Genomic DNA, 15,102 nt, shown 5'->3' on the forward strand with positions numbered 1-15,102 from the left:
AACGTACTTCCTTGAGGCATGGCGTGAAAGAGAAATTATTAATGTAAAAGGTTTGATGAGAAACCCTTTTGTTCTTATGGGTGGTTCTCCGGGGATGGGGAGGCTGTAAAACTGTAAGGGCCTGAATGGGCAGTGTCAAAGCCAGGTATGAGAGTGCAGGATTTGCAGCCTAAATCCCTTCCTTGAAAACTTCCTTTCAAGAGAGTCATTGGTTGACAGTACACACAAAATGCCATTTCAAAGTTCCACACCACATAGACGACGCAACACAAAATTGTAAAGTGTGCTTCAGATTTTTAATTTAGACCTCAAGAATCCTATATCTCAGTGACGCAGTTCATTCAAGGTAGGCCTTAAGGGTCACACCTTTCTTTTAAAAAACTGGTGGTGATATTTGGGGGTAGAAGCTGAGGGACGGGGAGTTGTATTTCAGCTCAAATGACGTCTTCAGGTTTCACTTGAGGGACTGGAAATTGTGCTTTAAAAGTGTTATTAAAGTAAAACCATGGGAAGGCGGTGCTGTATTCAGCCCTGTTACTTATTTTTCTGTGAGGTAAGCTATAGTACATGGGTAACTAATTTGTGGCCCTCCAGATGCTCTTGTACCCCATTAGCCCCAACAGTCAAGGATGGGGGTTGTCCAATAGCACCTGGAGGGCTGCAGGTTAGCCTCCCCTGTTGCAGTAAGACAGTGCTAATTCTATAAAGCAAGTTTGGGGGACCTTTGGCCTTGGAAGTGTTGCTGAACTACAATTCCCATCAGCCTCAGCAAGCATGGCCTGTGGCCAGGGATGATGAGGTTTGTATTTCTGCAACATACAGAGGACCAAGAGCTGCCCACACCTGCTCTACAGGTAGTATATTTATCTCCTGGAAGCTGGCAAAACCAAGGCATAAATGAGATTTTTAAAGAAGTATCTCGACGTTCTTGTGAACCCCCTGATCATGCCAGCTGAGGCCAGTTCTGACTCTTTCCTCCATTCCATCCAACCATCCTCTCACCCTTAAATGCTGACCGTTGCTGAGGCAGCTGAGCTGGCTCTGGAGCCTCTGGTGCTTGAGTGCGGAAGGGCGATGGTGCAGCAGGAGACCCCCACGGTGCCTTCGGAAAGTTCTCCTTCCTCTGTCCATTCATTCAGGTCCGGATTGTAGGCGTGGATGCTCTTCTGGTACTTTTTACCACTCTCATTCCAACCACCGACAACCAAGATCTGCCCACCAAGGGTGGCCACCCCCGCCATGCTCAAGCCAGTGGGCAGAGGGGCCATGTGGCTCCACTGGTTCGTGGAAGGGTTGTAGCACTCCACAGGGATGACGTCCACCCTCTCCCCCCGGGGACCCAACTGGCTGCCACCCAGGACGTAGGCGCGGTCTGCTAAGGTGGCAGCGCAGTGCCAGCCTCGGGGGCTGCTCAGCCATGCCCCGTCTCGCCATGAATCTGTGGCGGGGTCATAGCTGCAGACGGTACGGGAGTAGGCATTGTTGACGTAGCCGCCCGTCACCAGGATCTTGCCATCGATGACCACGCTGGCATGGCAGCAGCGGGGCAAGTCCATGTTGGCTTTGGCTTGCCAGGTGTTGGCTGAAGGGATGTAGCATTCAAGAGAGACTAGGGTCCCCTTGGCATTACGTCCCCCGATGGCATAGAGGTTCCCATTGAATGCGCTGAGGCTGAAGTGAGTTCTTCTGTGCGACATGCTGGCCAAGTGCAGCCAGGTGCCGAAACGGGGATCATACCTGCAGAGGGGAAGAGAGTTTGTCATTGTCACCATTGAGTGTGATGGCTATGCTCTGCCTCCATAGTTGGAAGCAGTAATGCCCCTGAATACCAGCTGATGGGAACTGCAGGAGGAGAGCGTGCTCTTGTGCTTGGGGCCTGCTTGGGGGTTTCCCACAGGCATCTGCTTGGCCACTGTGAGAAGAGGATGCTGTACTTAATGGACCATTGGGCTGATCCAGCAGGCACCACAGGTGTTGCTGTGTTGGCTTCTTATGTGTGGTTGAAGCAGGGGATCTGAGTTTGCCTAGTGAGGCTGTCAGGGTAACAGTTTGTGGTCCCACTCCTCAGACGGGGCCCCTAGCAAACCTGAGACCAGTTAACTTAAGGGGTCACAGGTTATACATTTTCTAAATACAGTCATACCTCGGGTGACAGACGCTTCAGGTTGCGCTTTTCCAGGTTGCGCACTGTGCCAAACCCGGAAGTACCAGATGGGTTACTTCTGGGTTTCGGCGCATGCGCAGAAGCACGAAATTGTGATCCACACGTGTGCAGACGTGGCGCTGCGGGTTGCGAACGTGCCTCCCGCATGGATCACGTTCGCAACCCGAGCATCCACTGTAAATAAATGCAGCAGGGCCATAAGACCACTAAGCCCAGAGTCATAGAGAACATTCCTTTTTTCTAGGTGCCCCTGGGGGAAAAGACCTCAAAACACATCTAAAGTTCCTCTGCCTGTTGTGCCCCTTAATTTTTTGGCTCAAACGGATGTCTATTATAATGTCTCTCTCACCCATGAAATAATGTTTTGTGACATGCCTTAGGCTTCTGTCCTCAATAAAAATCAGGGTTAGAAATAAGTACCTTCCCCGTCCATAGGAGCATAATATAAGAAGAGTCTGGCGGCTGAATCAGCCCAAATGCCCATCTATTCAGCAGCCTGTTCCCAGTGGCCAACCAGATGCCTATGGAGAAAGTGTAAGCAGGACCTGAGTACACCAGCCACTCTCCCCACTTGTGATTCCCAGAAACTGGTCTTCAGAGGCACATTCCCTCCAATACTGGAGGCAGCATGCAGCCCTAGCAGCCAGGGATAGCCTTTTCCTCCATACACCTCAGTCCATCTCACCACCCCAAAACTCTTCAAGCCTTGCTAGCTGTTGGCCCTGAAATGGACCTGTTCAGTGGGGAACCCCCCACCAGCTTTAGAATGCCTTGCCTCTTAAAAGTATGTAAGACATCTACAGGACTGTCATTAAGAAACCAACGTAAAATATGACTTCTTACATAAGCATTTAGAGATCAATACTGATATTCAGATCTATGTCTACCTTCCTATATGTGATTTTTATTTTGTGATGCTATTTTTTAATTGAGGTTCTTTTTCTGTGCCCTATGAGGGAGTTTATACATCAGGTGTGGGGAGCCTCAGCCCCAGGGGCCACATACAGCCCACTGGATCTCTCTACTTGGCCCGTGGGACTCTCCCCAGGCCACACCTCTCACCTGCCCCACTTCATACTGTCTTTGGATTTTTTTCCCTGGCTGGAATGTGTCTTTGAGCTTTGACAATGCCTCTTGCTTGCCTAGACGGAGGATAGAGAGGGTTGGGTGTACAGAAACTAGTCTACTGTGCAAAGGTAAAATTCACATTTGTTGCTCTGCCTACTTGTGCCTCTGGCAGGTGACCCCAGTATATCCAGGGCTGGGAAACTGCTGGCCTCTTCAGATGTTGCTGGACTACAGCCCTCAAAACCATTGTCCATGATGGCTGGGGATAATAGGAATTGGAGTTGGGCCATGGATACCCCAACATGGATTTAGAAGATTTCAGGCATGAGGAAGACCCCTGCTTGGGAACCCTATAGACAGTGTCAATCAAGGTGCAACCTCCCCATTACCTGCACAGGTTGTTAACTGCATGCTTTGCCTGGTTCCGGGCATCAGTTTGATCCTCTCCACCAGCCACATAGAGGAATCCATCCATTACCACAACACATTGGTTAAAACATTTGGTAGGCATCTCTGTTAGCTTATTCCAGTTTCCTTCTTGATCTCTGTAGCTTACATCTTTGCTAAGAGCTTTCTCGGCCGAGCATGGGCGGCCCCCAACCATGAGCAACACTTTACGGCTTCCTCGAATCTTGGTCCTTCTGGACTGGAGGTCATTTTGCTGATAAGGTAACAAGTGGTAATTCATAGCGTCTACCAGGAGCTTGTGGCATTCTGGGTTCTGCATCATGCACGGCACAGGCTGGATGTAGTTGATCAAGTCGTGAGCCGGGATCGTGCCAAATCGGACATTGTTCAGGAGGTCGGCGGCGTGTTTGATCCGCTTGGGATCAAACTCGATCCATTTCATGACAATCTGAAAGACCACCACCTCATTGGGGAACTGAAGGTTGTCATCCATCAGCAGCTCATTGAGCTGATCGAAGGTGAGTTTCATGAACTGTTCAGTGTCGGAGAACTCCAGGAAGCATTCCCGGATGAACTTCCTTGCAGCTTCCTTCGCCTGGCTGAGATTGTAGGTGTCTGCCAGGTTGGCGATGTACATCCAGTTTTCCACATTCATCTCCTGGATGAGGAAGTCAGTGCACATGTTGAGCAGAGCATACATCCTCAGGTGGCTGGCTATGGAAATGGTGCTCCCAATGGTGTACAGAGAAAGGTTCAGCTTTCCAGTGTAGGTGTAGGCAATGGCGGTAGCCAAGCCTAAGGAGGAGGCATCTTTGAGGTCCACTTGTTGAAGGTTTGGGTCTTTTTTCAGCAGGCTTCTGAAAAATTCACTGCAGGAAGACATGACCAACTTGTGAACGCTGAAGGATTTTGTTTTTGTGACAATAGTGAGGTCACAGAGGAAACGCTCCTGGTGCATGAGGCTCATCTCCTCCAAAACACTGGTTCCGTGGCTAGGATTTGTGACTTCTGTGGCAGTGCAGAGGAAGCCACCTGAACCATTTTCAAACAAGCCGTCTAGTTGCTGATGGTGGTCAATGTCAAGAGAAGAATCCTCTACCATGGTGACATTCGTAGACGTCTCCGTCTTCGACGGCTTGCTCTTCTTTGGGGCTTTCTTCTTGGGTGCCATTGGAGCGGAAGCGTGGCCTGTAAGGTGTATTAAGGAGAACACTGCTTTGTAAAGGAATATCATAGGTGACATATATATTGGCCTCCAGCACAAAATGGATGGAGGAATTTGAAAGAGACAAGTGGGGAACCTGTGGCCCTCCAGATGTTGCTGAACTACAATTCCTATCAGCCCCAGGATGCATGGCCAATTGCCAGGGGCAATGGGAGCTGAAGTTTAGCAATATCTGGAGGGCTAAAGGTTCCTTATGCCTCTACTATCAACTGCAATTGCATTTAGATGTAGCCCTAATCTAGGAGCCAAATGCATTCTACCCCCCACCCCTGTTTCTCTAAGGCCCTTGGGACTGTCTCAAGGCCACAGCCCATTATTAGCCACACCCTCTCCCCAGGCCACACCGCTCACCTGCCCTACTTCATACTCTCCTTGGGTATTTTTGCCTAGCTGGAATTCATGGGCATAGCCGGGGGGGGGGGGTGAGCTTCATGGGTGTAGCCAGCATTTTTGTTGGGGGGGGGCAGGCCTTTTCTTAAGGGGGGCAGAACCTCAGTTTGTTATGTATTTTTATTGATTTAGGGGGGCAGCTGTCCCCCCTTGGCTATGCCTATGGGGAGGTCCCCCCCCCAGATCAAGTAAAACAATAGAAATACTTAACTTCCTGACTAATCACGTCAGTTCTGCCACCTCCCAACAAAAGTCCTCCCCCCCCCCCAAAAAAATCCTGGCTACGCCCATGCTGGAATTTTTTTGATTTCTGTGAATGCCTCTTACTTATTGGATGGGGGCTAGAGGAGGGGTTTGTGGGTGTATGGATAAACAAGCCTATTTTACAAAGCTAAAATTAACATTTATTGCTCTGACCACTTTTGCCTCTGCCCACATCCCCGACTGCTATTTTATTTGTTGCATTTATACCCCACCTTTCCCTCCAAGGATCTCAAGGTGACATACTTAGTCTCCCCCCCCCCGTATCCTCACAACAACCCTGTGAGGTCGGTTAGGCTGATAGGCAGTTTCTGACTCAGAGTCACCCAGGGGGCTTCATGGCTGAGGGAGATCAAAACCTGGTAGTCTGACACTCTAACCAAGTGACCCACCAGACTAGCTCTCACTGATTTGTGCCCCCCTGGAAAGTTGCCAGGAAGGGAACATGACCTTTGGGCTGTAAAGGCCGACCCCTGGATCAGACAATACTGAGCTGGTTGGACCAGTGGGTTGACTGGGCAGAAAGCAGCCTCCTGTGTTCCTGTAAAGTAAAGGGACCCCTGACCGTTAGGTCCTGTTGCGGACGACTCTGGGGTTGCAGCGCTCATCTCACTTTATTGGCCGAGGGAGCCTGCATACAGCTTCCAGTCATGTGGCCAGCATGACTAAGCTGCTTCTGGCGAACCAAAGCAGCACACGGAAACACTGTTTACCTTCCTGCCAGAGCGGTACCTATTTATCTACTTGCACTTTTGATGTGCTTTCGAACTGCTAGGTTGGCAGGAACAGAGACCGAGCAACGGGAGCCCACCCTGTCGCAGGGGTTTGAACCGCCGACCTTCTGATTGGCAGGCCCTAGGCTCTGTAGTTTAACTCACAGCGCCACCCGTGTCCAGTATTATAATACTGTAATAATACTGGGCCAGTATTATTACTGTCCTAGCACTGTTAACGGAAAAATCCAAGGGCTCCCTTGGACAAAAAACAAAGACACCAACCAGGATTACTTGGAGCAAAACAGCAGCCTGTAGGCTTGGCCTTTATTGATCGGTTGCAACAGGGTGCTCCCCTCACCTGCAGGAGAGAGGAGAGACCCAGAAAAATGGTGTGCAAGGCCTTATAAAGACTTTTGAAATTGCGACCCTGTAGATCAAGACCACCCCCAGAAACATCATACATACATCACAGAAGGGGTGTAACCTAAGACCACCCCTCAGATACATCACACCTACATCACAGAAAAGGCGGTCCAAAATAGAAATTTTAATATTGTTTTTCTCCTGTTTTTGTTTATCTCCTGTCTGGCAGGTTACTTGATTGGATTTCCTGGGTAGCCTGGCCAGTCTTTTGTAATGATAAATACTTAGTTCCTGGGCCAGGTCGCAGGCTCACACCCTATTCAAACACAGACATACCCTTAAGACAGGATTTGTGAAGGAAAAGACAATGGGGAGGCTTTTCCATTTTGACCTTGCAGAGAAAAGATTTGGTCAGTTTAGGAATAAAAATGGTTCCAGGTTGGCCTTGATGTGCTGATCTATGTATGTGCTTGGTTGGTACGCTTATGAACATTACCATATATCCTGAACAAAGACATTGGATTCTTATCTCATTATACATGACAAAGCCATTTCTCACCTTCTCACCCCTTGCTTTTTCCTGTAAGACCTATTGCAGTCGTTAAGAGTCATCAACAGGCTCATCTCAGCTATCTGCCAATCACCCATTCCCACCACCCTTCTGAGTAATACCCCTCCCCACCTTCTCACTATATAGAAGGATCTGGCAACTTCTGTTTCAGTGTATCTGAAGAAGTGTGCTTGCACACGAAAGCTCATACCAAGAACTAACTTAGTTGGTCTTTAAGGTGCTACTGGAAGGAATTTTTTTGTCATAAAATTCCTATCACAGCACAAAGCTGGCAGGGTGGGCCTGAGGCTTTAAAATAGTAGCTTGGCCCAGGTCAATCAAGGGAGCTCATAGCTGTGGTGTGATTTGAACCAGGGAGTTGCTCCCTCACTGCCCAAACTTCCAGCTACTTAGCTACTCCAGCTCTGTACAGTTCTTTTTGCAGAAACCCATCGTGGGAGAATAGAGTATACGATTTAGGCTGTTGCATGTAACTGAAAGCATAGGCTGTGTCTCTGGGCAAGACAGGCACCGTATCTTCCACAACATAGAGAAAGGGTTGGTGTACCCTTCTGTAATAATTCCTTCCATCAAGGCTTGCCACGTGTGGACTTCATGACTTGGGACATGCGGCATGACTGCATTTGATATCTGAACTGAGCGTGCATACAGATTCTGACCCTCCACAGGCAGGACGGCTTATTGCTAATGTTTCTCAGCTGTTTCTGTCCACCTTCCCTTCCCTCTGCTGGGGGCGGGGAGAGGAGGGAAGGAGATCTGAGCTCCTGGGTGACAAACCTGTTTGTTACAGGCCAGAAATAGCCGAAGTGCCTCTCTGTCTTGCATCTCTCAGAGCTGGACATAAAGATCAAATTTCTGGAGGGTTAAGCAATTGGCAATTCTTAGAACAGGATGGGGAGGAAGCAAAGTGCTAGGCTAGGGTTGCCAACTTTTTTACCAGCCTTTGTAGCTGTGCCTTTAATAGGAACTTGATCTGCGGACATTTGTAAGCGTTAAGGATCTAGATGGAGTAGCATACCCTCTGAAAGATCAGGCTTTCAGTCTAACAGTGTTTCTGGACCCAGCTTTGCCTCTGGAGGGCAGATTGTTGCTGTGGCCACAGAGTGTGCTTTGTGCATCTGTGACTAAGGTGCTAGCTGCGACCCTTCTTACAGAAGGCAGATTGAGCCACAATTACACATGCTTTGATTACATGTAGGTTGGACCACTGCAACATCCTCTGCATGGGGCTGACTCTGAAGACTGTTGGACAACTATACTCTGCTACTGCCACAGACTCCTTATTGACAGACTCTGTATCTATTTAGTAAAGGTAAAGGTGGCCCTCAGTGTATTTTTGAAGCCCAGTTCTAAGTACGCAGCTTGGGTCTGTGAAGGACCCCTCCCCTTGCTCCCTCCACAGGACTCTTCTCACCAGTGAAGATTTTCTGAAGAGCCTTTTCTCTGCATCTTACCACCATCTGATGTGCAATTGGAGAGTACACAGAACGGGCTCTGGAAATTCTTCCCTGCCTCTTCCCAGTCTTTAGGAAAATGTCCCAAGCGGACTTATTTAGACATGCTTTCCATGCTGTCTGTTTTCCAGAGTTGTATTTATGATGCTACTGGTTCCCACTTCCACACACACTTTTCCTAGTGGGGCTGCTTGTTCCTAAATTGATTTTATTGTTTTGTGATGGTTGTACTTCGGTCTGAGGACAGAAATGGTGTGCAAAATCTGTAAAGGCAATGTGAGTCCAAAACTGGGATGTGCTAGTGTGCCGCAAGCAGGGTCTGAGACTGCAATGCTAAGGCACTTTCCAGGGAGTAAGCCCTTTGAACTCAATAGACTGTTGTTGTTGTTTTTTTAAAAAAAACCCACTTCGGAGTAGACCCATCTACAATTGCACTGTAATGTGTGTTTTGAAAAATATATGGTACAATCTGATATGTACATAGGAAAGCCACCTTATACTGAATCAGACCATTGGTCCATCTAGCTCAACATTATCTATGCTGACTGGCAGTGGCTCTCCACAGTTTCAGACAAGGGACACTCTCAGCCTTACCTGGAGATGCCAGGGACTGAACCTGGGACCTTCTACATTGAAAGCAGATGCTCTACCACTGAGCTACATCCCTTCTACCTAAAAGTAAATTGAGTTCAGTGGTATTTACTCCCACGGGTGGCGCTGTGGGTTAAACCACAGAGCCTAGGACTTGCCAATCAGAAGGTCGTCGGTTTGAATCCCCGCGATGGGGTGAGCTCCCGTTGCTCAGTCCCAGCTCCTGCCCGCCTAGCAGTTCGAAAGCACGTCAAACTGCAAGTAGATAAATAGGTACCGCTCTGGTGGGAAGGTAAACGGTGTTTCCATGCATTGCTCTGGTTCACCAGAAGTGGCTTAATCATGCTGGCCACATGACCTGGAAGCTGTACACCGGCTCCCTCAGCCAATAAAGTGAGATAAGCGCCGCAACCCCAGAGTCGGTCACGACTGGACCTAATGGTCAGGGGTCTCTTTACCTTTTTAAGTGTTCCAAGGATTCCAGCTTGAGCCATTACATTGGATGCCTCCACTACTCTGTGCCCATTGAGCAGCAATTGGGAGGAATAGGGATGCACTTTTTCCTGACGGGGTCCTGCATTACAGGTGTACATCTGGCCGGTGATGTATAAAGCACTGTGGACCAGGTGGTTCCATGATCTGATCCAGCAGGACTGCTCTTATGTGCTTATATCATAGAACATTAATTACATTCATGGAGATGGTGCAATCGAGCCCTAAGGTATTAGCTATGGCAGCTGAAGAGAACCTCCCCATCTAGATATAGTCTACCTATTAATGAATAACAGCTGCTGGGGTGGGGGCAAATGACAGGTGAGGATTCTTGCTTCCATGTTTTGCTTGTCAGCGTTTGTCTGGCCAGTGTAAGAAACTGGAATCTGACCTAGATGGACCCTTGCTCTGATCCAGCAGAGCTCTTATTAGTGTTCTAAAAGGGATCCATATTTTTAGTGGGAGTGAGTGAAGTGTGTGCCTCCAATATAAGCCAAAAAACAAGCTAGATAACAAAAAAATTTGAAACACTGTAATGCAATAACTATTAAAAACAGCAACAGCAGCATCAACTATGTGAAGTTCATTGTAGGCTTATCTATGGGGCTACTAGCTGACACACCATTCACTGCTGCACAAACCATATGGCTTGCCTAAGCATTTGCGTGGAGATGGGTGCTGATTCCTGCCTTGGAGGAAATGCTTATATAAGCCATCATTCTCATTTCCCAGGGATTCCCCCTCTCCTTTCCAACTCTCTATTGAAGTTTCTAGCCAAAACAGCAAAGCCCAATTGAAAATGTCACTTTCTGAAAGCAAATGCATTTTTGAATTACACTGCAGAATACAAGCTTGGATCCAGACTAACCAAGTGGCAATTTGGTCTCACTTAAATCAATATGAAAAGTTTAAGTCAATGGGACCTAAATGTGATTGACTTGCAGACTTAAACTGCAATCCTGTGCCCCTTAAGTGGAGAATAAACCCGCTGAACTCAATGAGATTTACTTCTGAGTATAGGAATATGCCGTTAATCTAGATCCAGCACATCCAACTCAATTTGCCAGTGTAAATCCCTATCAGTAGCAGAATTATGTGCAAAGTTACTACTTTGTTGACTAAATATAATATACACACAACACACAGTACAAAACCTATTGCACCACAATGTTTGGAATCTGGATCTTTATTCTGTTCATGTTTTAATAAAATAATAATTAGCATTTATCTCCTGCTTTGAGTTTTCAGAGCACTGTAGATACCCGTCTCAGGACATCCTCAACTGTTCTATATCTATATTCCTTCTCCCTCCACCTGCTGCCTTTTTGGACATTATCTTTGTTGACCATTTTTAAGCCGCACCAGCAGATTAGATCAGGGTTAGAATAATCTGTTTTATGTGTTGCAGTCCTCCCTCCCTCTGCTTACAATCCCTCGCTCATGGCCACCAACATGTGTTAAATTTATAAGCGAGAGTGCACATTCAGTATCTCTTAACAGTTAAGGCATAAGTAATCAGTGTCAGGTGATACTGAGCATGCTAAATGATACGTTTACTTAGAACATAAAGAAGTGTCTTGCTAGATCAGGCCAAAGACTACTGAGTCTAGCATTCTTTGCAAGAATCCTAAGAACCAGAAATTGTCCATTACGAGACCTTCCCCTCCAATCTATTTTTTTCTGCCCACCTCTAGCTTTGCTAAAATACTGCTATGGCCATTCTGGGTCCTATTTACTTTTTGGAGTGATGACTTTGTGTCGATAAATAGCTTGAGTTTGTATTTTGTTCCCCCACCCTGAAATCATGAAAAATTGTAGGTTTTAGGCAACGGAAATCTAAGCCTTCTCCTGTTGTTTTTTCCACATTCCAGTCACTCACACAGCTAATGTTTCTTTCTCTTAAGAAGGACTCGCTTTGTTCCATCTGCACCCAACTTTTTAAGAGCTCAAGTGACCCGTAAACTACTCTGCAAATATTAAAGTAGAAATGGGCAAGCTGGTTGGTTCAGGACAGACAGACAGACAGAAGGGCCTTTGCTCCCTACCTTCAAGAGGCTGATCCAGTGGAGGGTATAGCAACCAATGCCTGTACGCTGCACAAGCTAAGAGGCACTCGGGAACCCAGGCAGACGTCCAAAATGTAGCAGCTACCCTGTCCCTCCTCCTCCTTTCCCAATTCAGCCTGGCCAGCTGACGACCCTTATCAACTCACCAGTTGCATCCAGCTTGATGGGAGTGACGCACTACTGCCATACAAGTATGTGGTTAAAAAAAAAAAAAGACATGGGACTCCAAATGAATGTTTGGGCTCCAAGTGGGTCTGAGGTTGAAGACTATTGCATTCAGTGGTCTTAGGCAAGCCACCATTCTCTGTCTTAGCTGCTATTTGTTATGTGGGGGTGATGATTATTATAATTAAAATAATAAATAATAATAGATGGATGCCAACCAATAACAACTGACTTATCACCTTTGCTGTGCACACACTAAAGGTAAAGTTTCTTGGTGAGGTTGATGGACTTCCATTTCATGCAGCTCAATGTGGTGCCTTCCATGGTTTCAGTTACAGATAGGTAGCCGTGTTGGTCTGCCATAGTCAAAATAAAAAAAAAAATCCTTCCAGTGTATCTGAAGAAGTGTGCATGCACACGAAAGCTCATACCAAGAACTAACTTAGTTGGTCTTTAAGGTGCTACTGGAAGGAATTTTTTTATTTTGACTATGGCAGACCAACACGGCTACCTATCTGTAACTAAAGGTAAAGGTAAGGGACTCATTAAAGCACATAGCCCCCCCCCCCAAAATACTAGGAACTGCAGTTTACCTCTCACAGAACTACAATTCCCAGCACACCTTAACAAACTACACTTCCCAGGATTCTTTGGAGAAAGTCATGTGGGGTGTGTAAATAGCCTTGGTCTGTTGGAAGGATTGATTATGCATGCTTGAACTACATATTCAGCAAAATGACAATGGTAGGAAGAATTCTGGTGCCAGACTTTGGGGAGCCCTTGGCACTGTGCTGCTGCTGCCCTTGAATACACACATCCACTTAGCAGGGAAGAACGGCCACATGCCTTGGGCAGGTGGGCCGAGTGCTGTTGTACTCATGTCCAGTTTGCAGGCTTTCCACAGACAGTGGGTCAGCCATTGTGAAAACAGGATGCTGGACTAGTTGAGCCTTTGGCCTGATCCTGCAGGTTCATCTTATGTTCTTAGGCAGCAGTGGCACCGCACATCATCATCTCTTTAAAAAGCAAGAGGCTCATCCTGGGGGGAAAATAGAGGGCCCTGCTTCTCATAATTTTATCATGAACAAAGTTCAGTTCATAAGAAGTGTCCCACTGGATCAGACCACAGATTCATTGCCACATATTGTGATGGTGAGGTCTGTAAATTAATTTTGCATCATATGAAGAAGTAAGAGGTAAAATCAGGGATAAGGAACCTACCTATAGCCCTCCATATGTTTTAGATTTGTCTGTCTTATAAGGTAAAAAGATGAAGGACCCCTAGATGGTTAAGTCCAGTCAAAGGCGACTGGGGTTGCGGTGCTCATTTCACTTTCAGGCTGAGGGAGCCGGCGTTGGACCACAGACAGCTTTCCGGGTCATGTGGCCAGCATGACTAAACCACTTCTGGTACAACAGAACACCGTGATGGAAACCAGAGTGCACGAAAACGCCATTTACCTTCCCGCCTCAGTGGTACCTATTTACAGTATCTACTTGCACTGGCGTGCTTTTGAACTGCTAGGTTGGCAGGAGCTGGGACAGAGCAACGGGAGCTCACTCCAACATGGGGATTTGAACCACCAACCTTTCGACCAGCAAGCTCAAGAGGCTCAGTGGTTTAGACCACAGCGGCACCTGTGTCCCTGACCTGGTTGGGGTTGATGGAGGGTATTAGGTTGGGGAAAGCTGAAATAAGAGGCAAATCAAGAATGAGGAACGTGTGGCTCTTCCATTATTGGATTCTCCCATCATCAGCCATAGCATACCCTCCAACATTTCTCCTATGAAAATAAGGACATCCCATTCGGGCCATTCCATGATGACAATTTTACTATTTATACCCCACATATCTTACTGGGTTGCCCCAGCACTCTGGACAGCTTCCAACATATAATAATAACAACAACAACAATAACAATAAAACATTAAACATTAAGAAAACTTCCCTATAAAGGATTGTCTTCAGACAGCTCGGGGGTTGGATAACTCCATACCCTCCAACATTTCTCCAGTGAAAATTGGGACATCCTAAGGAAAATCAGGACATTCTGGGATCAAATCAGAAACCGGGACGGCTTCTGTAAATCAGGGACGTTCCTGGAAAATAGGGACACTTGGAAGATGACTGACAAGAGTTGGAAGGCCACACATTTCCCCATGCCAAGGATAAGCACTGTTGTTTAAAGAGGAGTAACCAGTCTTGCTCTTTCCTTACAGTGGTACCTCTGGTTACAACTTAATTCGTTCCGGAGGTCTGTTCTTAAGCTGAAACTGTTCTTATCCTGAGGCGCACTTTCACTAATGGGGCCTCTTGCTGTGTGCGCGCCAGCGCACGATTTCTGTTCGCATCCTGGGGCAAAGTTCACAACCAGGATTAGCTACTTCCGGGTTAGCAGAGCTCGTAACCTGAAGCGTTCGTAACCAGAAGTGTTCATAGCCAGAGGTACCACTGTACTTAAATTCCAGTTTTGGGGTTTGTTGATGCAGACACAGGACCAGCAGTTGGTCTGGTTGGGAACTATCCAGGGCTCAGCAGAAGGACTGATCACTAGCCTAGCCCAGCTATGCTGCAGTTCATTGCTGTTTGTGTTGGGGGCATGGCTGGCTACTTTAGGGGTGGGTGGTAGATCCACTTTTGAATAGGAAATGAGGTCGTCTACTGGTATGCAGTGGGAAAAGAGTATGTGTGAGAGTTGGGGTCTGGGTAGGGCCCCATTGGCAGCACTAGGCTGAGAGCTCCCTGAATGGTTCTGGCCCTGCAGAGACAGTTTTGTTTGCTCCTGATGCTTTGGGAGAGGGATCCCTAAGAATGGGTTAGGATGGAGAAAAGGCTGATATGCAACAAATTCTCAGTTGATAACAGATGGAGATTCCTGGAAGCATTTCCCACAAACTGCAGTGGAAAAAAGACTTTTAAAACAAAACACCACCCCATTAAAAGTATCTTTTATAGTAATTTCCTTATTTGAGCTATTTACTCAGTAAAGCTGAGATCCTGGCGTGTTCATACTATGTGAAAGGGCACGAAAAACCTCAGCAACCGACTCCAGGCTTAGAACATATGAGGAGAGTAGGTTCTTGCCAGCACGCAAGATGGCGGCTGCAAGGAAACTTCTTGCCCTTCTCCAAGATGAGAGGGTTCCAACCCGTTATCCCTTCAGCTGT

The 15,102-nt window shown here is 47.2% G+C and overlaps 1 protein-coding gene across 3 annotated transcripts; it reads right to left on the minus strand.

The window, feature by feature from the left end:
- Positions 1–277: 277 nt before the first annotated feature.
- On the minus strand, positions 278–15,012 carry LOC310710740 (kelch-like protein 31). 3 transcript variants are annotated; one of them, XM_083511810.1, is made up of 4 exons: positions 11,749–11,882; positions 6,515–6,590; positions 3,622–4,828; positions 278–1,737 (listed from the first exon to the last, which is right to left on the minus strand). In XM_083511810.1, exons 3-4 carry the CDS (start codon positions 4,809–4,811, stop codon positions 1,005–1,007), a joined length of 1,923 nt encoding a protein of 640 aa, XP_083367936.1. In that variant the 5' UTR covers positions 4,812–4,828; positions 6,515–6,590; positions 11,749–11,882; the 3' UTR covers positions 278–1,004. The 3 variants fall into 3 exon arrangements, with proteins under 3 accessions (XP_083367936.1, XP_083367937.1, XP_083367935.1); XM_083511811.1 differs by lacking the exons at positions 6,515–6,590; positions 11,749–11,882 and adding an exon at positions 14,916–15,012; XM_083511809.1 differs by lacking the exon at positions 6,515–6,590 and having other exon boundaries at positions 11,749–11,908.
- Positions 15,013–15,102: the final 90 nt, after the last annotated feature.

The sequence above is a fragment of the Podarcis liolepis genome (genome assembly GCF_965112155.1).
Source record: "Podarcis liolepis genome assembly, chromosome: 7".
Lineage (NCBI taxonomy): Eukaryota > Metazoa > Chordata > Lepidosauria > Squamata > Lacertidae > Podarcis > Podarcis liolepis.

Excerpts from the sequence above, each read along its gene's own strand:
- LOC310710740 (XM_083511811.1), bottom strand. The coding sequence starts at position 4,811 with ATGGCACCCAAGAAGAAAGCCCCAAAGAAGAGCAAGCCGTCGAAGACG. Across the intron at positions 1,738-3,621 it reads GCAGTTAACAACCTGTGCAG|GTATGATCCCCGTTTCGGCA; the intron begins GTAATGGGGAGG and ends TCCCCTCTGCAG.